General features: G+C 37.7%; 1 protein-coding gene across 2 annotated transcripts in view; it reads right to left on the reverse strand.

The window, feature by feature from the left end:
• AKAP6 (A-kinase anchoring protein 6) overlaps positions 1–24139 on the reverse strand; it is a 495488-nt gene that overhangs the window by 58225 nt on the left and 413124 nt on the right. For both annotated transcript variants that reach the window (XM_036734767.1, XM_036734768.1), the window contains one exon: positions 7177–7392. In XM_036734767.1, the coding sequence (XP_036590662.1) occupies positions 7177–7392 (216 nt within the window). The remainder of the gene's footprint in view (positions 1–7176; positions 7393–24139) is intronic.

The raw sequence follows: 24139 nt of genomic DNA on the forward strand, positions 1-24139 counted from the left end.
CCCTAAGTGTTCACCATGACCACATGGGATTTATGCTAGTGATTTGAACAGGAGCCAAAATCAGGAAAATAATTTATATAAATAAACACATTTAAAACAAACCAAATGATTATATGAAAAGAAAAAGGCTTTGACAAAATACAATGCTCAGTTATGCCAAAACCCCTAAAAAGTATAGTATATGCATGGAAGGGACATTTTTAGTAGTAAATCAAAGGCAGCTTTATTTTCAATGGGGAAATATGAGGAGATCTTAAAATAAATACAAGGGTGATTAAAGATGAACCTTCTCCCCACTATTCTTTGGCAGTCCTAGAAATGCCTTAAGGGCTTAGTATAATGCCTGGTTTAAAAATGTTTATTGGTTGAATGATCTCTAAGCAAGAAAAACAAAGAAATTAAAGACAAATATTGGCAAAGAATAGGCAAAATTATCTCTATTAGTAGACAATGTAATTACTTATTTGGAAAACCCTAAAGAGTCAGCAAATAAACTAATCAAGATGATTAATAGCTTCAGTAAAGTACAAAAATAGATCTATAAAAATTGGCAGCATTTCTATTTAGCAATAAAAAAAAACTTTTGGAGGAAACATATTTTTAAAATCCCATACAAAATAATTGCAAAAGGTATAAAAAACCTGGTAGTCAATCTTCTAAGATTTCTAGATATGCAATGAATAAACATTCTTTAAATGAATAGTGCATTAACTAATGGGGTGGGATGCTTATTGTTAACAGTTATACTGTGCCAACATAATAAAAATTATGATCCAACCTAAATTATTTTCCAGATTTAGTCCTATAACCAGCAAACTACTAAGAAGATACTTCAGGGAGGCAGATAAAATAGTAACAAAAGTTATTTGGAGGAACTATTATTTAGAGATTCTAGAATATCCTAAAATCTCGAAAGAATGAATGGAATGGGGGGAGGGGAATAATAATGAAAGGGGAATAATGTCTGCAGACCTTAAATCACATTTTAAGCCAGCGATCTTTAAAAAAAATATTATGCTGGTTTAAAAAACAACAACAAAAAAGAGAATCGGTGGAACAGACTTAGATGAGCAAGAATCAGTTGCAGTATTCCAATGATTAATAAAACAAAAGATATAAACTACCTAGGGAAGAACTCACCATTTGATAAGAACTGCATGAAAAACTAGAAAACAATCTGTCCAAAAAGTGGAGAGGGGCTTATATCAGCCTCTTACACTATTTACTATAATAAGTTCCAAATGAATATTTAATTTAAATGTAAAAATATCACGGTGTCATCATCATCATCATCATCATCATCATCATGGCTAACATTTAATAGTGCCTACTATGTGCCAAGAACTGTGTTAAGTGATTTACAATTATTATGTCACTTGATCCTCACAACAACCCTGAGAGGTAGGTACTATTTCACGCTATCTCTATCTTACACTATCTGGATTTTACATTGAGAAAACTGAGGCAGACAGAGAAGTTAAGTGACTTGCCCAGGGTCACACAGCTAGTAAGTGTCTGAAGCCCTATTTGAACTCAGGAAGATGAGTCTTCCTAACCCTAGGCCTGACCCTTTATCCACTGCACTATCTAGTTGCCTGCTAGAGATCTGGAGGAGAATGGACAGTAGCATCCTTTACAAATCTGGCTAGGAAAAGAACTCTGAACCAAACAAGATTTGAATATCATATGACCATAGCTCTAGAACTAGAAACTTTGAGGCCATCTAGTCAAACTACCTCATTTTACAGATGTGGAAACTGAGACCAAAGGAGGTTAAAGTACTTCCCAAGGTTACACAGGTAAAAAGTACCAAAGGTGTGATTTGAACTCAGATCCTCTGACTCATTTGCCTCACTTTTCTTGTGCTGCTTCTGACTACTTGTTATTGAAAAGCTTCTTCACACATCCAAAATCAATATAACAAAAATAAGAGGAAGATCTGGGAAGAATCTTTGCATCACACATCTCTGATAATGGATTGATAATTTAGAAATACAGGAGATTAAAACAGACATCTAAGAATAAGAGGCATTCCACAGTGGATTGTGCACAAATTGTTCTCAAGACAAAAATGGAAATTATTAACCCCTCCCTATGAAAGACTGCAGATCACTAACAGTAAGAGAAGTGGATATTAAAACACCTCTAGTTTTCACCTCACACCCAACAAACTGGTGAAGATTACAAAAGATGGAAAGAATCCATTTGGAGTAGTTGAGGGGAGGTAGGCACGTGGCACTGTTAATGGAATTGCAAAGTGGTGCAACCATTCTGGAAAACTATTTGGAGTCATGCAACGATGGTCATTAAACTATTCATACCCTTTTACTTACTTATTGCACTGCTAAGCCTATACATGAAGGAGGTGAAAGACAGATAATAAAGTTTTCTCTATATGAAAACATTCACTGCAGCACTTGTCATAATAAAGAATTGGAACAAAGGATATATCTGTCAATTGGGGATGACTAAATAGACTGTAGCATATGAAGATAATCAAATGAATATAATACTGTGTCATATATATATATATATGTGTATATGTATAATCAAACGAATATAATACTGTGCCATAAGAAAGAATGAATATAAATAATGCAGAGAATATGGGAAGAGCAACATGAACTGATGCAGAGTTGTGTTGGCAATCAAAATGGGCTCTTAGCACTCAGTTCAACCAAGTGCCCTTGAAGAGTTTGGCCTTTGTTTCCTTGATTAGATTGGGAGTCCTTGGTGACTTCCTTGCCTCAGGGGAGGGCCTAGTTTACATGGGTTTGAGTGGCATGTTTGGGACATCAGAGGCTTTTAGACCACGTGGGTTTAAGTCGCATCTTTGTGATGATTTTGGGTCACATGAGTGAGTTGCATTTGTGACTCACCCTTGACCCTGAAAAAGATATAAAACCAGGGGTTGTCTTTCTATTTTTTGGAGCTCTTACCCGCAGCCATGTTGGTGTGAGTGACTCTGGGCCAGCCCTTGTTATGAGCTCCCAGGCTGAACTTAAATATTGGTAACTATGAATTGTATTTGGTCTGTCTGTTGATGTTTGTAATTTGTATTTGCTCCGAAGTTCAGGGTGCTGGCTTTTTCCCCTGACCTAAGTGAATGGTATTTGTATGCCAGATTAAAGTAAGCTTGTTAACCCCTTAATGTTGCTTTCCTTAGTAAAGCAGATCAAAAGAACCTATGCTGGCAGCATTCTTGTTGTTGGGCTTGTGTTGGTCTTTCACCCCCACAACAGCTGCTGGCTGGATTGTTGAAACAAGAATGAAATAAATAGAACCAGGAAACCCATAAATAACTACCACAACATGAATGGGAATTTCGTTAAAATGCTAGGTCCTGTAAAACAACTGAGAAAAATATGTTGGTTTTGAGTTGTTTTAGTTGTGACTGATTCTTCATGACCCCATATGGGGTTTTCTTGGCATAGATATTGTTAGTAGTTTGTCATTTCCTTCTCCAGCTTATTTTGCAGATGAAGAAAGTGAGGCAAACAGGTTAAGTGACTTGCCCAGGGTCACACAGCCAGATTCGAACTAAGGAAGAAGAGTCTTTCTGACTTCAAGCTCAGTGCTCTATCCATTGTGCCATTCCTGAGAAAACACACCTTCCTCCTTTCTTCCTTGTCGAAGCAGGGACTTAGGAGTATGGACTACAGCACATATTTTTTTGCGGTGACAAATCTCTATTTTTAATCTTTTTTACAAAATAAAGTCTTACAGGGAAGGGAGAAGGAACAATACATTTGAAAATGAATGTGATATTTTTAAAAATTATCAGCTTTTTAAAAAGAAAGAAAATGAAAGGGATAAATCACTTCTAACCATGTAGTAGTAGAAATAAAATCGCTGACACTTATTACATTGGTACTTACAAGTTTCTTTCTTTTGGCAAAGCAGTCAGGATTAAGCGACTTGCCCAGCATCACAGAACTAGTAAGTGTCAAGTGTCTGAGGCCACATTTGAACTCAGGTCCTCCTGACTCCAGGGCTGGTGCTCTACCCACTGCACCACCTAGCTGCCCCAGGACTTACAAGTTTTACAAAATATTTTCCATACATCATTTCATTTGGGCCTCACAGCAACCAAGAAAATAAAGTGTAAGTAATCTTATCCCCATTTTATAGAGGAGGAAACTGAGATCAGGGCAAATGAGGGATTTGCCCACAGTCTTAATACTAGTTGATGTCAGAAACGGCATTTTAATTCAGAACTGTCTCAACTACTAAACAAATCTCTCTTCCAATCTTATAGTCAGATGATTTTTTTTTGAGTATTGCCTCTGCCACAGTAGCTCCTTTACCCTCCCTGGCCTCAGTATCTTTACCTGTAAAATGAAAGGGTAAAGCTAGATGATCCAAGTTCCCTTCGGTCTCAAACATTTATGATTCTATGCTGCTGTTTAGTTGTATTCAGTCATATCCTACTCTCCATGACCCCATTTGGGGTTTTCTTGGCAAAGATGTTGGAGTGGTTTGCCATTTCCTTCTCCAGCTCATTTGACAGATGAAAAACTGAGGCAAACGGGGTTAAGTGACTTGCCCAGAGTCACACAGCTAGTAAGTGTCTGAGGCTGTATTTGAAGTCAGGGAGATGAGTCTCCTGATTCCAAGCCCAGCGCTCTATCCACTTTGCCACCTGATTATATGAGACACACTAAAACTAAATCATTTCCTTTTCTCAAAATCACTCTGAATGAGAATAGCCATCAACATAACAACCCCAACCAAAGACCAGGGCAAAACTCTGCTGATGCTCAGTGGAGAAGAAAACCAGGAATGTATATCTTAGTCCTGCAAAGTCAACTTGAACTTCATCCCATGGAAGCATTCCAGAAAACAGAGTGAGACGTCTCAGACTCCACTGATGCATAGACATTAAACAGTCCTTAGCCCAGTGGTTCGGATTTGTCATATCCCAGAAATTCATTCCATTCCCAAGTCTAATCCATCTTTACAATGGTCCCCTGCTCAATTTAGCCCACAAGGACTTATTTCTAACTACTACTGTTTCTGCTAACCCAGACTTAGCAGCTTCTTGCCTGGAAAACAAATACCAACTACAACAAAAGGGGATCGATGTTGCTCTTGTCACAGTTACTAACTGATGCTAAGTTGTAGTAGGGCCTCCAAAATTGTAGCTTTAGGGGCTTCTCACTGCTCAAGCTTGCCCTTATTCCAGAAACGATATAAAAAGCTCCCCTCCCAGAGCCAATTCTAATCTCTAGTCTTCAGAGAACTACTCCTGCCTTCTTGCCATCTTTTTATTTTCTTCTAAATCCCAAAAGAAATCCAGTTTTGCTTCCCTGAAGCAGGCTGAATGCTAAGAAAATCAGATTGCAGAATTAACATTCAAGGCTTCACAGAGCTCTATTTGGTTCCTGTTTCAGGCATTTAATAACCACCGCCACAGATATTTCCCAGAGAAAAAAAACAACCTCTCCTATCTCTCACTGCCCCAAAGGCACCATAGCACCCCAACACAATGACTAAGTAATTTCACAACAGGTGGTCTCAAGAAAACATAACAAATTCAATAATTATTGGTAATAATTTGCAAGTCATAGGCAATTTGACAACTTTAGCTTAGAACTACTAAACAGCACCCCAGAGGCTAATATCATACTCTCTAGACTCAGGGTAGCTGTATATGTGTAGGGAGCTTAGAAAGCCAACTAATTCACTGCCCCTTCTGTTCCCAGTCCCTGATGCCAAGCATACCAGACAACAAATACTAGGGCCCTATTAAAAATGGATATAGTGAAGACCTCACTTTGCCATGGAAGGATTTCTCCTTTTGATTGCTAGAATTATGAATCCCCAGCTTTCCACTGATATAGAACTGGGGACCTAAAGGGCCAGGAGCGGTTCCTTTTTTATTTATTCAATTTATTTGTTCAAACATAAGTGTCGGACCTTCTACAAACAGAATGCAGTCCCCAAGTTCATGCATGAAAAACATGGACTAATGGAGAGAGCACTAGACCTTCTGAAGGCAGGAAGACCTAACCTCTCTCAGACCCATGCTTCCCTATGTAATCTTGGGCAAATCTCTTAACCTCTCTCTCAGCCCCAGTTTCCTCAGGAGTAAATTGGAGATAATTTGTTGTTGTTTAGTCATTTCAGTCATATTTGACTCTCCATGATCCCACTTGGGGTTTTCTTGGCAAGCTGATGTGAGGATCAAGTGAGATAATCTATGTAAAGCACTTTGCAGACCTTCGATATGAATGTTCACATTCCACTCTTTCTCATAATCACACTCATTGTCACATATGCTTCCTTCATTTCCAAAGGTCAATGGCAGTATTAGAGTTTTTTTTTTAGTTGTTTTTCAGTTGTGTCCATTTCTTTATGACTGGGATTTTCTTGGCAAAGATACTGGAGTGGTTTGCCATTTCCTTCTCCAGTTCATTTTACCTATGAGGTAACTGAGGCAAACAGGATTAAGTGACTTGCTTAGGGTCCCATAGCTAGTGTCGTAGGCCAGATTCAAACTCAGGTTTTCTTGACTCCAGGCCCGGAGCTCTATCCACTTTTTCACCTAGCTGCCCATCAGTAGTTGTGAGAGACTGACAATAATAAGTGGAACTTCTAATCCGACTGAGGAAGAATTATTTCTTCCAAGATTGAACTGAAACTTCCTCTCTTAGCAAATCTGTCAATGTGACACTGTCACATATCTGCCTCAGGTAAGAAATAAAGGAGGACTGGTGTCTAAATCAGAGCTCACCCACATCATGTAATGAAAAGGTAAACACTGCTTTATTTCAAGAAAATACGCACTGCCCCATATGCTCAGAAAATACTGAACCAGCTCCTAGCAAAATATTCACGGGGTCTCATATGATTAACAGGTACTCTGGGCAAGGGGTGATTTAAGAAATTGAGTGAATTAATAGTTTGCTTTGGTGAGGTTCAATAAAAACCTGTGCACTATTAAAAACAGAGCATTGAAACATATTAAAATGCATCTTATTAGTCAAGCAAATCTGAGCCCTGTGGGGAGAAAAACAAGCTTCATTTACTGATTGGAGGGAAGTGCACCTTCAGTCAGTAAAGCTACTTGTAAAATGACCGTGTTTGCCATAGAAGAATGGCCCTTCTGTGGGAAAAAAAAGAAGAAGAAAAAGAAGAGAAGACTGGGCCTTTTTAAAAGCAAGTATCACTCACCTGCTCCTTGCCCAACTTCTTTTGTAGCCTTGTTTGCCACTGGACAGCTTGCATGACAATGGCCTCCCACCTTCTTTCGAGGTTCACAATGATCAGCTGCATGGGTTGGTGATCAGCATTCAGATTGCAGGTCTCCTGGTCATCTAAGAGGTGCTGGCACAGGCGGAGGACCGAGGCCACCCCACGCCGGCGTTGCTTGATTTCACTACACAGAGACTGCAAGAAACAGAGGAATACATGGATGTCAGTAATGCCATATGCCCTCAAACTTTCCATTAACTGCTAATTTCTTATTTCCTTATATTTTATCTTCTTCAGCTACACTCATCATTTCCAATCACAATGAACTACAGACTAATGAGGCCAAAACACACCTGTGGTTTCCTTTCCATCAGGGTTTCTTTTATCATCCCAAACATTTTATTTTATGCATTTAAAAACATTACTCTGAAGAGGGGTCCATAGGCTTCTCCAGAATGCCATGTCAAAAGGGGTCCATGACACGAAAAAAGGTTAAGAACCCCCTTGCTTTAGATGAATATCTGGTGTTGCCAGCTAATGCTAAGAGAACATTCTCCCCCCACACCCCACACCCCCTCCTTTCATCACCTTCTCCACTGGGTTATGTACCTGAAAGCTAGTCTATTCCCCTTTGAGATTTAGTCATTTAACATTTTCAAATTGAATTAAAGAAACCTTTCAAGAAACATATATGTCAAACGCACAGCCTGGCCCAATTTGATTCAATCCCCCTGGAAACCTGAAATGAGGGGAAAAGTCCTACAGAAGGCAATTAGACACCATTAAAGGAAGTAGCTCTGTCATTAAATGCTTTGGGGCAAGAAGGTTTGGAGGTTTTTGATATGCTTGAAAGAAGTTAAAGGAAACTAAAAGCTGTTCAAAATATAAAACCTCTTTTCTGAGGGGAAAAAAACAGATAATTGAGCTATTCCTGTTCTTTCTAAACTTGATTTAAAAAAAATGAAAAACAGAAATTAAGGTATCAGCTTATTACACCACTTTGTTTAAAATAAAAAGTTACATATACCCAAATAGACACATTGAGGCAATTTAGAAGGGCTATAAAATCATTGAAACAACATTTTGCCTCTCCTGCCCAACCCCCCAGGAAGTTTTTATATTGCTGCAGTGACCCTAGGCTGAAATGACTCTAGTAAAAATACTGGGTACACATGTCTAAAAATGCTCTATCTTTTCTTTGCCTACGGATAATGTGTAAGTGATAGTCTAATTCAGAGCCTTCAAGAAAAATGATGATTATATCCACCAACATCACCGAATTACTAATCTCTTTCTACTGGCACAATTGGACTGTTCTAACAGTTAACAGATTGCTTATTAATCAACGAGGGTAAACAAGACAATGCAATTTCATTTAGAGAGAGAGTTTTAATGCCTAAAAGTATTTGTGTTCAAAATGTTAATCCAGATCAGGCTTCATTAGAAAAAGTCTTAAAATGATGAAGTGCATTTCATTGAAATGTACACTGAGTAGTAGTAGATCAGCAGGTGGACATTTCATACAGATGTTCCATTTATTGATATAATGCATTCTATAGCCATTTAAATTACCCTAACTCAGTAATAGCCAGAATTCTATTATTTCTGTAATGAGAGAACCCTGTACCTTTAATATTTCTGAATTTTAAATAAGGTGAATGACAAATTCCCAAACCTCTATTTATGGCAAAATATGACCAGGAATTTTATTATTCAATTTATACCAGTGCTGCATTTTCACATATGTTTCCTGAATTTACCCTTATTTATTTTCCTAGGGTTCATTACTATTTCCCTACATAGCTCCTGGTAAACCATCAGGTGTGACATATTTCTTTTCTTATGCTATTCATTAGTCTAATATTAGATGACGAGAAGCCCCACCCCCCCCACCCCTGCCCAGAGCTACACAGAAATAATATTGAGGATCTGATTTACCACAAAAACAAAGACCCTTAGAGAGATAAAAAGTTATCCTACTGGCAACCCGCTGTTCTGTCCCTAATTGTTCTATTTGCTGTGCGCACTTAAATGAAATTTAATTTCTTAATTTGTAGCACTGAAGAATGATTTTACAACAACTGGACTTAATTTGAGGGGTACTTTTACAAATTTTTGAATAGTGATACATGTTGAGCTGTTTCAGTCATATCTGACTCTTTGTAATCCCTTTTAGGCATTTTCTTGGCAATGATACTGGAGTGGTTTGGCCAGTTCCTTCTCCGGATCATTTTACACATGAGGAACTGAGGCAAATAGAATTAAGTGACTTGCCCAGGGTCACACAGCTAGTAAGTGTCTGAGGCTAGATTTGAATTCATGAAGATGAGTCTTCCTGATTCCAAGCCCAGTGCTCTACCCCCTGGGCTACCTAGCTTCCCAAATAATGAGATGTTTGCATTTTAAAAAGAAATCTGAAGTTTTTTTTTTCTTTCTCTATGGGGAGAAGGAGCAGGGAGCAAGTTTAGATAAAAAAGGGGATGACGTGGGGGCAGTGGTCTATGCATGAGGTATTGCTTTTGTAAAACTGACTTTGAAGCTGAATGGAGTTAAAATTAGACTACCAAAAATGAGAATCAACAGAATATTTCATAGTCAAATTAACAAGTAGAAAGGAATGACAGAAAGGACCTTATAGAATTAATAAAGGATACTATACTAGGTAAGATTTAGAAAGATCCTACTGGTAGATTTTTTTTTACCAGTTCTGAAACAAGACACAAGATTAGTTAGGTGGTAAAAAACCTTCTTAAAGGCCATTGAATATGTGGGGATTTTAAAAGGAATCAGAAGGACCACCCATGTTGTCACCATGATACTTTAGAGTATATCAACGTCATCTTTAGCATGTTTTTATTGTTCAGTCATTCACTTGTGTCCGACTCTTTGTGGCCCCGTGGACCATAGCATGCCAACACTATCTGTAGAGTTTTCTTGGCAAAGATACAGGAGTGGTTTGCCATTTCCTTCTCCAGTGGATTACGGCAAACAGAAGTTGGGTGACTTGCCCAAGGTCACACAGCTAGTATGCATTTAAAGCCAGATTTGAACACAGGTCTTCCTGACTCCAGGTCCAGGGTTCTATGCACCAAGTCACCTGGCTGCCTTATTCTCTAGCATGAAGTAGGTTAAATGGAGAGATTAATACAATAATTACGAACAAAACAAAAACCCAGTTACTGTTTACATATAGTATCTGGTTTTTAAGTGTTTTTAAAAATTTCAAACATGCCAAGGGTTTGGTATATACTCAGTATCAATAATCCCTTACCTCATGTTAGAAAACAAAGTCACTGCTTAAACACAGGAAAATCCCAAAGAGAATTTTATCTGGTCAACATATTCCCCCCCACCAAGATGTGAAGATAGCTCATCTGAAAGTATCTAGGATATCATCACTGATAAACTAACTCTCTTCTACATAATGGGGTTTCTATGACAACTATTAAAATATTTATTTGTAATCATAAACAGATACCCAAGGATACCAGCATATCTAGGCTATGACACCTCTCAGAAATACTTATTTAGGACTATTTCCATGATAAAATATGGATATCAAAATGTCAAAATACAGCTATATAAAACAATTCATTGCAATTATCTTTGATTTATTTTGAAAACAAAATATTCTTAAATAGGGATTCAAACATACACCTATGCTAATCGTGTAGCAGAGAAATGTCAGGCAAATATATAAAACAACTTTTTTAGTTATCTGATAAGCTCTTGATTTTCCCCTACCCTCACTCCAGGCATAATAATATAATAAAATAGGAAAAGGGGAAAGCATCAAAACTACCCACTGTCTCGTACTGCCTCCTGAGGAGTTGGTTGGACTTTCTGATGAGCTGATAGAAAGTAATGATGGATTGCCAACTACACAGGCTGTTTGACTAACCTGAAAGCTGGGTTGATATGCATGTTTAAGAATCCTCAGACAACTGATAGATATTTCTGCGATCCATATTCTAGCATGGAGTGTTCTTCATATAGCATTGTGATGTGGGATGGTCTGTTTTTCTTCATGTGCCTAATATACTTGGTCATTGTATGTGACTTATGTACACTAAGTAATATGCATGGCATGAAACATATTTTAGCTGCAAATATAAAATTTGTTTTACATTTTAGTACACCAGGCATCTATTCTGAACCTGTCTGTGATAGACATAATAACTATGTGGAATGCTAGCTTATATACCTACAGATATCTTGGTGTATTATTCCAAATGATTTCCAGAGATGGAAAATTTTTCACAGAGGGGAGAATATAAGTGTTAAAGCCCTCAAGTGGCTCACACTCTAAGTATTATTCTATTCCTAGGTATCAAAAATGAAAATAGAGAACGGCCTGGTCATGCATTCCTGTTAGAGAAAAGAATGAAAAAATGTTTATACTTTATTGTTCCTTTGGGAGCTATGAATAAATTTCTCTATCAGTTAGTTAGCCACTAACTGACTGAGGGATCAGCTTCTCTACTTGGTATCCCTTAAAATAGCCCATCAGGTTTGTAGATAAAAGATACTTTCAAGGAGTCATTCAACAGAGGAGCTCTGGCAGTTGAGAATAGAGTCCAGCTGTGGAGTTTTAGAGAGTAGTATGCCCAGGGTGACCACGGGTGTTATATGACCAGCAGATCCATTGGCAACAACATGAGCTATGAGATGAGAAAAGAAAAAGCTATAAGGGCCTTGTAGTCTTGGAGGTGTAATTTGCCATGACCATGTGCGTTCCTCTACTACAATACCCTACCTTTCTACCTACCATTCCCGTCGATGTCGAGCATATTTGTGAAAGACTGTACCCTAGGTTTAGTAAATGCCTTTGCTTTCAACTAAATGTGTTAAGTGACTAAACATTGAAAGTGGTAGGAGCTCATGAGCCATAATTTTAGAACTGGGGACCGCAAAAGTGCTTTGAACCCAGGGTGGTTGTTCACGAGGGGATCCAGCCCATAAGTGAGAGTTGATAGGCTGATAGAACAGGCCTAGGAGGGCTGGTATGTCATCAAGTATGGACAACCATGTCCAGAGATGGACCAGATGCACAGCAAGAGTAAAGGATAAATGATGAATGGACAGCACTCTTGGCTTCACTGGAATTTACCCAATGTAAAGAGAATGCAAAGGAGGTCCTTGCAATTTGTGAGACCACCTAGAAGCAATCTTATAAAAGGACCTAAAAGAGAAAGCACACAGGATAAACTTGAGTCTGCATCTTTGGGAGGAATACTCACATTGATGAATCTACAGATCCATGAAATATAACAACATTATGAGAATGTTGTCAGTGTTCACACTGATAAACTATGCATCTTATTTTCAGTTCAGTATGACGATGTGTAAGTTTGTTTTGGGCTCATTCTAACTGCTTTTATCAATCTTTTGGGAATATATAACATCTGTTACAGATGAGCCAATGGAGGACTCTGAGTTTTGCTCCTGATTAATTGCCAGCATCATTCTTGCCATAGACTTCGCTTTTTAACTCGAAGACTGCTTATAGATATGTTAGACTAAACAAATGACAATGGAAATCCTAAATAACCTTGGTTCCCCCCACATTTTGAGGTATCTTTGAGTTTACCTATTCTTTTTAATTGAGAATATTAGCATTTTAATTGCTTAGTGAAAGATTGTGTTTTTCTCCCATATGATAGTGTGGGATAATATTTTTTGAGTTCGCTTGTGGACCAGTGGGTAGAACCCTTGTGGAAGATTGTTCAGAAGACAGGGACAAGAATCTCAACACAGGAAAAGATGTGGAGGGGTTGCTATTTGTCTCAGAACCATAGAATCACAGATTTAGACAAGGTAAAAATCGACCCCCTCATTTGGCAGAGTAGTTAAATGAGACAACTGGATGGGCGCAGTAGATAGAGCGTTGGGCTTGTGGTCAAGAAGAAGTGCTTCAGATACTGGGTGTGTAATCCTGGGAAATCCCAGTCCACCTCAGTTTGCTCAGCAATAAAATGTCGTGTCCGACTCTTTCTGACCTCACTTGGAGTTTTCTTGGCAAAGATACTGGAATGATTTGGCATTTCCTTCTCTAGCTCATTTTACAGATGAGGAAACTGAGGCAACCAGGGTTAAGTGACTTGTGCAGGTTCACAAAGCTAGTAAATGTCTGAGGGCAGATTTGAACTCAGGAAGATCAGTCTTCCTAACTCTAGGCCCAGAAATCCATCCACTGTACCACCCAGCTTCCCCTATCAATAAAATGAGGATAACAAAATTATTGTGAGGATCAAATGAAATAATGTAAAGTTCTTTGAAAAAAACTTAAAATTATATTTAAATGCCATCATCATCATCATCACCACCACCACCACCACCACTATCAGCAGCATCTATTATTTTTACCCAGCATCACACAAATAAGTGGAAGAGTCATGATTTGAACCCAAGACTTCTTGACTTCAAGTCCAGTACCCTATACCTGACATTTATTTCATGTCAAAATCACTTTTACTGAATTCACTGGCTCACAGATTAAGTGATTTGTTTAAGGTCACATAACTTGTAAGCAGTGGGAGTAGGGTTCAAACACAGCTTTTGTGACTGTATGTCTGCTGCTCAGTTTATTGCACCATGCTGCCTCTCCACACTAATTAAATCATGGATCTATCAAAATATCAACGTATTTAAGGGCCAGACTCCAGAGACTAACGGAGGAATTTCATTTGCAGATGGGATAATTAGCAATTGGATAACAAGTGTAGTTGGCCAGATACTTTTCTTTGTGCAGTTCACTGAGAACAATTTCTTATAGAAAGCTGTACAGACCAATTTAAATTGATATTTCCAATTTCTATTTTCATCATTTGCAGAGCTGAGTCTTTCAGAACATTGAACAATTCGATTTTTAATTTTCAAACCACTGATGGAGAATAATAAAAGTTGCAAAGTTAGAAATATCACACTTGGCTGACACCCATGAGAAGATATCATTTCCAAAGATCCCTAATGGATTAAGTAGAAATAATAAAAATGTGGCCTAATATAGTCCCAAATCTGGACATTTGAGTCCTCCTTCACTTAAAGGGCTCTGCAGTTTATTGGTCTTAATTTGAGGGTTTTCTTATGTCATTATCAAAATTATGCTGTTGAAATGCTAAAACAGCGAATTCTGAGAATGTCAAGGGAAGAAAGACATGTGGGAATATTTATACTATCATTTTATCTCAAGAACGTAAGATATAATGCTCCCTGACCCCTTTCTTAGTTTATTTTGTGGGCTTCTTCCCTGAGCATAATGGCTGGGTTCATCCCTGCTAGCGTAACCGAGCTGGGCGATTTAACCCTTTGTTCCTGCTTTCCAGACAAGATAGCCGTCTACAGCCTGGACTGAAATTGTTCTGAGTCTAAACACTGAAGTGAACCTGACGGTTGTAAAACCTTCTAATAGAGAATTGGAGAAGGAAATGGCAAACCACTCTAGTACCTTTGCCAAGAAAACCCCACAGACAATTGGTCCATGGGGGTCATGGAGAGTGGGACAAGACTGAACAACTGAATGACAACAATGGCCTCTCTGACTGCTAAGCTACTGGAGGACACAGAAGGCTAGACTGCTAAGAGTTTTATCAAGAACTAAAAATCTTTAAATAAATGGTCTCATTTGATCCTCCCAACAACCCTAGGAAGTAGGTGCTATTCTTATCCTTATTTTATAGGTGAGGAAACTGAGGCAGAGGTTAAATGATTTTTCCAGGGTCATACAGCTAGACAGACAGCCATTTAACTCGAGTCTTCCTGGTTCCAAGGCCAGGGTTCTATCAACTGTACTTCCCTATTGGCTTACATAAGATCATGGAACTTGGAATCACAGAACCTCAGTTTTAATCTCAGCTCTGAAACTTTGTAGCCACAGAAATTACTATTTGAATTTAGTTGTCATTACTGTTGATACTGTTTGGCAGTTGTCACAGTATTATTAAATGATTCATGTACCATGTAGCTCTTTGTTGATGCTATACAAATTTTGGTCCCTGGCAAGTCAATAAAAGACCACACAAACAAGGGCTCATACTTTACTCTTTCTTTGTTATCCTTACTCTTTTTTTTTTTTTTTGCAAAGCCCCTCCCATCTCCTTCATATATGCCCTGGGAGAGTTCCTCCATTTGCAGGCTCCTGGGATCTTCAAAAGCTTCTTGAAAAATAGTTTATATTTCTGTTCCTCTCTTGAAATCTTCTATCATTTAGATAATTTTCAATTTTGTTCATCTTTCCCATGTCTAAGGAACATCAATTCAATTCTGTCTTCACTATCAGAATTCACATTTATTCCTTGTCTCCCAAGTCTCTCTTCTTTCCAATTAGCACAAAACATCAAATCTCCCTGGACTGACAATTCCATCATTTCCCTTTTCAAGTGTCTCCAAATAAAATGTCAATTCCAAACAGCAATTCTAACCCTCAATTCTACTACAATTTATCACCTCTTACTCTCTGACTGCATTTCATCTCCATCTCATATTTCTCATTCCCTTAGCTAAATTTATACATACATATATATGTATGCATATATATACACACCCACACATGTACATGTAAGTGTATACTCCTGCTATTTTTTCATCTTTTTCTGCCAGTGAAATTCTTATAACATTAAAATTTCCTCATGTTTAACGGTATTTTCACTTATTTGGTATAACAGTTTGATGAAACAGAATCTTATTTGGAAGGATTTTATTCCCTTTTGTCTTCATTACTGCCGTTTTTAATTGATGAAGATTTATTCATCTGTAATTAATCTGTACCTTAACTGTGTGGTACACTTTATAAGCAAGTTAAACAGACTCTGTCCCTACTTTCAAGGAGTTTCTGTACTGAAATAATGAAATCATGTATCACAGAGAAGTGTGAGTGAAAGCAGAACAGATGTACAAGAAATCAGGGGCAAGGAAAATTATACTCTGACAAAATTTTACCATATGTGGAATTAGACCACATCCACAAAGGACAAGAAAATCAGGAAGCTGAGCCCTGGCACTGAATTTCCCAAATGATTGTGTTTAGCTCCGGTGGGGAACCTGCTGCCTCGAGGCCATATGTGGCCCTCCAGGCCCTCAAGTGCAGCTCTCTGACTGAATCCAGACTTCACATAACAAATCTCCTTAATAAAAGGATTTGTTCCATACAACTTGGACTCAGTCAAAAGACTGCGCTTGAGGACTTAGAAGGTCACATGTGGCCTCGAGGCAGCAGGTTCCCCACCCCTGGTTTAGCTGGTTAGTTTATCACCGCATTGGTTCACGTAGGCAGGACCAGTGAAATTTGTGGAGATATGCATTTTATCCAAAAAGGAGTACCAATGACACATTTTGAGAGGAATGATGTGGTGGGGAAAGTGCTGAACTTTGGGTCAGGCAGACAATTTGGAATCCTGACTAGCTGTGTCATTGAACTTTTCTGAGCCTCAGTTTCTTCATCAGCCATGAAAGGAGGAGAACAATAGCTCCTACCTCCCAAGGCTGTTGTGAGACTCAAACGAGAGAACGTACATAAAATGATTCTTTGCAAACTTTAAATTCCATATAAATATCAGTTATTAGTGTGGCTTTTGTGCTGTTATTGCTATTGTATTCTTGTTGTAAATCTCACGCTTGTATTTTTATGGAGTCCAAATAAGAACAATCCTGGGACAAGTCACCATTCTACAACTATTCTTTTTATATTTAATAATAATCAGACATCCACACTGAATAAAAATATTGGGAAGTTAGCTTATCCTCTGTGGGCTCCCTGAAAGCATCCTTGATGTAAGTCTAGTAGCAGACGGAACAGGGACAATAGCCAGCTGATCCTATACCCGCAAGATTTTTAGCTGCTCTTCTAGTTCTCTAGGTTTTGAAATCTTTTTTGTTTGCTATTGTGAGTGGTAGATAGGGCAACATCTATTAAAATGTTCTCATGGATTGATAATCTGCTCAAGAGGTTGTGAGCAACAGTTCATTCTGTGATAATGGTTTGGTTCCAATACAGTTAATTGGCTGAGTTCTCCAGGATATTTTGAGGTTTGTATTTGTATTACCTCCATTTCTTGTTCATCAGTCCATGAGAGAAAAAGTAAGCTTCTGACATACAATTCTAGCCTCCAGGTCATGTCTTGCTGGGTATTTGGTAGGCACTAAATTTTTACGTTATGTGTTGCACAATTTCTATCATTTCCACATACAATCTCAATGACTAAGTCTAGGGTTCTTTAAGATAAGCCTTCTGTAATTTTTGGTACCAGTAATTTGGTCCTGAATGCTGTCATAAAGCCTTCCTTTTCCACAAACAAATCCACATGACTCAGCCATTAGTTCAGTGCTTGCGTGTTGATAAGTTGCTGGCTGAGTTCATGTGGATGTCAACTATGGACTGTCTTTTGATTCCATTCTTGGATATAAACCATCCCATAGTCTCAATCTGGAGGTAGACTACTTTCTGTTGCATTTCACAAATCTAATGACACGTCCCTGTTATCAGCCTGGACTGATGGAGTGATAGTGAAGTGGTGTGTGCTTGTTCCAAAGGTACTTCTGTAGATTTGTTTTTACCTGTTTATCATATGCTCTAAGAATATATATCAAACTTGTTCATCCTTTATTATTAATTTTTTTTAATTAAAAACTTTTTTAGAGCTGCCATCGAGTGATTGGAATTTTGTTTCATTAATATTGTACAGGTGTTTTTTAAAGATATCTTTCCAAAAATCTGTGATGATCCATTTTATAGTTCTAAAAATGTACAGTAAAACTGGCAGTATGTATGTATCAACTGCACTAAACACGTTCTTTCAGGATACCAGAAGGTCTCTTAATGTATATAGCCACAGCCTTCTCTTTGCTATCTTCACGTATTAAGAGTGTCTTAGTGAAAGAGTCCAAGGTATTTGTAGGAGTAACCTTTACCTGTTGGTTCAATGTAACCTTCCAGATTCAATCATGAAGTTTTGAGTCTTCTATATCTCCTTAGTGTACGTTAAGAACTGCATTCTTATCGAGTCTAAAGGACATTTTGATTTCATTGGAGAAAGAGATTCCACCAGATGACAGAGATATTTTTTTTTATGGAGACATAAATCTTGATGTCATCCATATACATGAAATGATTAATCCGATATTTTGGTTAGACTCTTTTATTTGGAAGCTATATTTAGTTCTACTTAGGAGGAATGATAATGGATTTAAGGCTGGGTAGAACCATAATGGGCTTAAATTATCTCCTGGAAAAATACCACATTTTATATAAATTGTTCTTGACATTATTATATTGGTGACATGTACCAAATAGAAAACAAAACTCCAAGTAGAGACCAAATATTCTACAGTTCTTGCTATATTTGGGTATATTCCATATACTTACAATACATTAATAAGCCATGAGTGTGGAACTGAATCAAGGATTGAATAAAAGTTATGGGACCTTTGTGCAGCTTGTTCAATAATTATTGAATCTATAATAAGTTGCTTTTTACCTTCTGGGATTTCATGACCCAAACTTTTCAATCCTCCTACAACATACTGTTTCCTTATAAGTCTTTTTTAGAAATTTTTTTTGGGGGGGATATAAGCCGTTGAGTGCTTTATATAAATTACGTGATCATATAACTGGCCTACGTTAGCTGGAGTTCTCATCTTTTCATGACAGATATGTGATACCCTCTGTTAAAAAACATGGGATCAGGCTTGTATCTGTTAGCAAGATGGTAAAATGCTTTTCTAGTAATAAATTTGTCACTGTGAAGCATCTGAATTACAGATCTTATAGAAAAGCTTAGAGGTTCACTTGGTCCTCTTGCTATAATTATTCCATCATTTATTACATTAATGATGTACAAGTTTTCATCTGATCCAAATTGTATTTTCATTGTGTTGGATCTATATAGAAGGGACTACTGGAAAATAGTCACATTCTCCTTCTTCAGGGATTCTCTTTTGCCTCTGATTTATCTCTAAAGCCTCTGTAGTACAGTTTCTGATTGATGATAAATTGTTTCTGCTGTTCTTTGTTCTGATTTGACTCCTTGTGTTGCTTTAACTTTTAATACAGCAATCTAGCTTTTAAGTTTTCTACTGTGTATTGCAGCTACTCTCCTAGGTTGGAAGTGCAGCAGCCACTCACAGAAACCACGCTATTGATCAATAGGGAAGCTTAGATTTGTTCTGTTTCCAGTTCACCCTTCCTTTGGGAGTCTGGTGACCTCCACTCCCAGGGATTCACCATAATGGTCCTAAACTTAATACAGAAATCCAATCAATCAGCATCCCAGAATGCCAGAGCTTAAGGGATCCAGCCTGAGCCTCCCTAGTAGCAAATATTTCCGGGGTGTACCACCATGCTCACTGATATTAATATACTCTTTCAGTATTTTTCCACAGATTTTTAATAGATCTTTCAAATTTCACTTTTGCCATGATGGTGCTTGACATTAGTCCTTAGGAATATTCCTTGACAGCTCTACATTGCCTCTCATGGTTCTTACCATGGCAGCAGCTGCTGCATATGCTGCTATATGCAGGTTCTGAAGTGTTTGGATACTTACCATGAAATAACATGAAAGAATACATTCATGATGCTTACAGCAGATATTAGTTTTTTTAATTACTTTATATTGATATAACTATTCTGCTTTTTGGATTCATATCAGCAAACTCAAAAAAAGGCTTTTTGGAATTCCAGTCTAAGTATGCCCATCTCTTCTTCAAAACCATTTGAGATATTGGTGCTGTTTCTGTCATTCATTTAGTGATTAGGTATAATTTCTAACAGTCATATTAAGTAAACATTTTCAGTAACAGGTCTTCATTATTTTCCTCCTCTGATTTTAGTAGTTCATGGATTTCATTTTCTATTTTATCTAATTTAGGCTTAAGGATAGGATTTGATTTTGTTTTGTTTTATGATTTTCCTGCCTTGTTTGGAAATACAATACCGTGTGACTAGAAGTTGATAGTACTTCTAGTCAACTACTGATAAAAAGCAGCAGGAAGCTCTTGCCTATACCTGGTAAGGTCTGTTTCCAATTTTGATATCATGTATCCCTGGCAAATAAGGAAAGTATTCATGTCTTCAATCCATTTCATGCATATTTGTGTTCCTGCTTTGTCATTGCGAGCTGCACTAAAGCATTTCTAGCAAATGAAATGTTGGTATTTCTGGTTTCTTCCAATGTAGCTTACTTTCGTAAGGTATCAGAACATGGTGGGGGTGGCGGGGAGAGAGGAAGGGTTCCATTCATTTTGTTTTCTATTGTGTAAAAATGATAAATGCAATATTCTACCATCCCATTTATTTCTTAGACTCTTAAGAGCATTTTCATCACATGCGCTGGAGTGATAGCCCAATCAGTGGTATTATTAGAACCCAAATGGCCAGTGTTGAAGGGTTCCTTCTAGGCATTCCCCTCTACCAGAGCAGTCTCAGGGCACATTGAATTCCCAATGGATAGCCCCCTGGTTGGCATCTCCTCACTTGGCCATTGTCTCTTTCCCCAAGGATATAAATAATGGATTGGGGTTTGAGGTAGTTATTATTATAGATTGATAGATTGATTATACTAAGATTTCATATTATACAATTATTAATTTTATATTATAAATGTTTGTACTCATACTGCATTATTGGCCAACCACCATGCTGGATACCACTGGAGAAGAGACTGTCCAAAATAAGTCAGCTCTGGAATATTTTTAGAATATAGTTGCAGAGATGAGGCTTGCATACCCAAAGCAATAGAAAACAATTTAAGCATGTATAGAAGAAGTAATACATTGAGTGGTATATGCTATAAATGTTGGAAGAATTCTAAAGAAAGGAAAGATCAGTGTGGACTGGAACAGTCAGAGAAAGCTTTAAGGTACAAATGAAAATTGAACTGGGTCATGAATTTTTAGTATCTGTATAGGTAGAGAGGAAGTATACCTGGAGGTAGTTCTCTGGCCTCTACCTACCCAGGAGTATGAATGAGCCAGCTTGAACTGGCTCATAAGAGCTGATTGTTAAATTTCTGGTGTGAGGATTTACATCTTGGACATCAGCAAATGCTACAAATTATGGCTTGATTTATTGTTTTGTTGATTCTCTAGACTTAAGAAAACAAAATTAAATAAATATTGATAATACTTTTTACACTTAGAACTGTGTCCTACAGAAATATATATATATATATGTATATATATATATATATTTTTTTTTTTCCAGAGAGTCATTTACTAGTACAACCCTGTCCCACACCAATGAAGGTCTTTGATCAGAGAGAGGTCAGATGGTCACTTGTCAGGAATGTTGTTGAGATGACTCCTTTTCAAGTATGAAGTGGAAGAGGCAACCTCTGGAGTCCCTTCAAAGTCTTGAGATTCTATGATTCTGTGAAAGCAATCCTGAGGTTGCATTTGGGGGGAAAAAGCTAGAATGATGGTCCATAAAACATATCTATCAAATATTTTAGAAACAGGGTAAAAGTTCAATTAGATGATCAGAATAATGATAATGATGATAATAGTAATGACAGCAGCAAGTTCAGATGTGAAAGCAAAAAAAATAAAGAGCCATAAAGTACCTAGCTGCAGCAGTTTAGCCAAAATTATGTATATAAAGCTATGTCTGACTCATGCCTGAAGCAAGGCATAATGTTTTATGAGCATGAGGGCTTGTTGTGGTGATTCAAGATACTGCTGCTGCCACTAAAACTTATTGCAAAAATAATGCTAAACAAGGTAGATGATAAGCACAGATCTCCGGTGATTAGTGAAATGTCTGCAGGTGTATTCAGAGGCAGTGCACCACCTTTGTGCTAAAGGGAAGATAATACTCGTACTACCTACCTCACGGGGTTATTTGGAGGAAACGCTTTGAAACCTTAAAATGCTACAGAATCCAGAGCTATTATGAATCTCATTTCCGCCAGCAGGAGTTATGATATGGGTAAGATTTGATGCCAACGGTTGACCTTCAACTGGGGGTTAGTAAATGGATTAACAGACGATGATGAGCACAGACATTCAGAAAGCAACCGCTATAAGATACAGGGGGATGGAGCCATTGCGGCAAACCAAGGCATTGGAAGCAAAAGACATAGTATTGCTGGACAAAATAATGCATTGGAACTTTTATTCTTATCAGTATCACTGTCCTATTTAGCTGAAAGGCTACAAAAATCAATGCCAAACACTCGTACGTATGATGTATATCTATATGCATATGCATGTACATAGATATAGTTATGGCATAACATATAGAGGGCCAGACCTGGAATCAGGAAGACATTTATTAGCTGTGTGACCCTCACAAGTCATTCATGCCCTGTTTGCTTCAGTTTCCTCTTCCGCAAAATGGGAATATAATGGTATCCTAGCTCTTGGGGTTGTTGTGAGGATCAAAAGTGAAGTACTTGGCACATAGTAGGCACTATATAAATATTAGCTATAATTATTATGTGTGTACATATATCTATATATACATATATGTACAGGCAGCATAGTAAAGTAGCTAGAGGGCTGACCTTGGAGTCAGGAAGACCTAAGTTCAGTGTTTACCCGTAATACAGATCAGCTATGGAACAACTGACAAATCATAAGCTTTCAGGTCCCAACCCTTCCAAGAACATAAGTTTCAGATGAATTGCTGGTGCCATTCAGTCAACAAACTCTTATTAAATGCCTACTATGTGCCAGCCAATAGGCCAAGTGCAGAAACTATTTCCACACCAGGGAATTCTCCACAGAAATGAAATCATTGTTATGGACCCCAAATGTGTTTTGTTTTGATGCATACATGTATACATATTCATGCGTACTCTGGAAAATAAGATAAAGTTAATGGAGGATTGGGAGATGTTTAAATTTATTAATTAAATCCTATTATCTCAGAGGGAAGAGTCATTTTATATACTCAAATGCTCAAATGGATCTGTGATCCATTGTGGAAATCTCCCATAATTCAGAATACAACCCATCCATGCCCTCCCAAAAGTTAGCCACTGGGCCCACCCAATCTGATGAATGCCTTTCTCTCTTTTTCAACATAGCAATGAAACTAGAGAGCACTTTGTCCACCTGTCATCCCTTATTCTTGCCACATGACCAACCCATCTTCTCTTCCTGCCATATGATTTTGTGCTGACATCCTTACTCCTTGTTCCTTTCTGGAACTCCTCACAGGTTATAATATGGTACAGTCTGCTTGTCTTCTTCCATGGGTCTTTCTGTTGCCCTCTGGGTGACACTCTGTATTTCATACACAATAGTCAAAATCATTTGTGGAACGGGATCTGCCATACTGTCATAGTTGCTAACCAAGAGGTAGCACTCTTGGACGTCTAAAGGCAGCACTGTATCATGGGTAATATGCTGGATGTGAGATAAGGGGAATAGGGTTCAAATCCTGGCTCTGCTACTTATTACCTATTTGAGATAGGGAAAATCATGTCACTACTCTGACCCTTGATTTTCTCATCTATTAAATGAGGCGGACTGAAAATGACTCTCTAAGGTCCTTTCTGGTTCTGGATCCCAATTCCTGTCAGTAATATATTTATGACCACTACAATTTGTTCTGATATAGCAAGTAGTCAAGTCTACATTCATCTGAACAATAATATAAGTATAAGAATACAAGTCATTCCCCAATTGATAAATGGTCAATGAAGGCAGTTTTCAGAGGAAGAAATTAAATCTATCTATAGTCATATGGAAAAATGCTCTAAATAACTATTGATTAGAGAAACGCAAATCAAAACCACTCTTAGGTACCACATCACACCTGTCAGATTGGCTAACATGACAAAACAGGAAAATTACAAATGCTGGAGAAGATGTTGGAAAATTGGAACATTAATGCATTGTTGGCGGAGTTGTGAACTGATCCAACCATTTTGCAGAGCAATTTGGAATTATGCCCAAAGAGCTATAAAAATGTGCATACCCAATAATAATAAGAAGAAGAATA

The sequence above is a fragment of the Trichosurus vulpecula genome, chromosome 8 (assembly GCF_011100635.1).
Source record: "Trichosurus vulpecula isolate mTriVul1 chromosome 8, mTriVul1.pri, whole genome shotgun sequence".
In the NCBI taxonomy this organism is placed as follows: Eukaryota; Metazoa; Chordata; class Mammalia; order Diprotodontia; family Phalangeridae; genus Trichosurus; species Trichosurus vulpecula.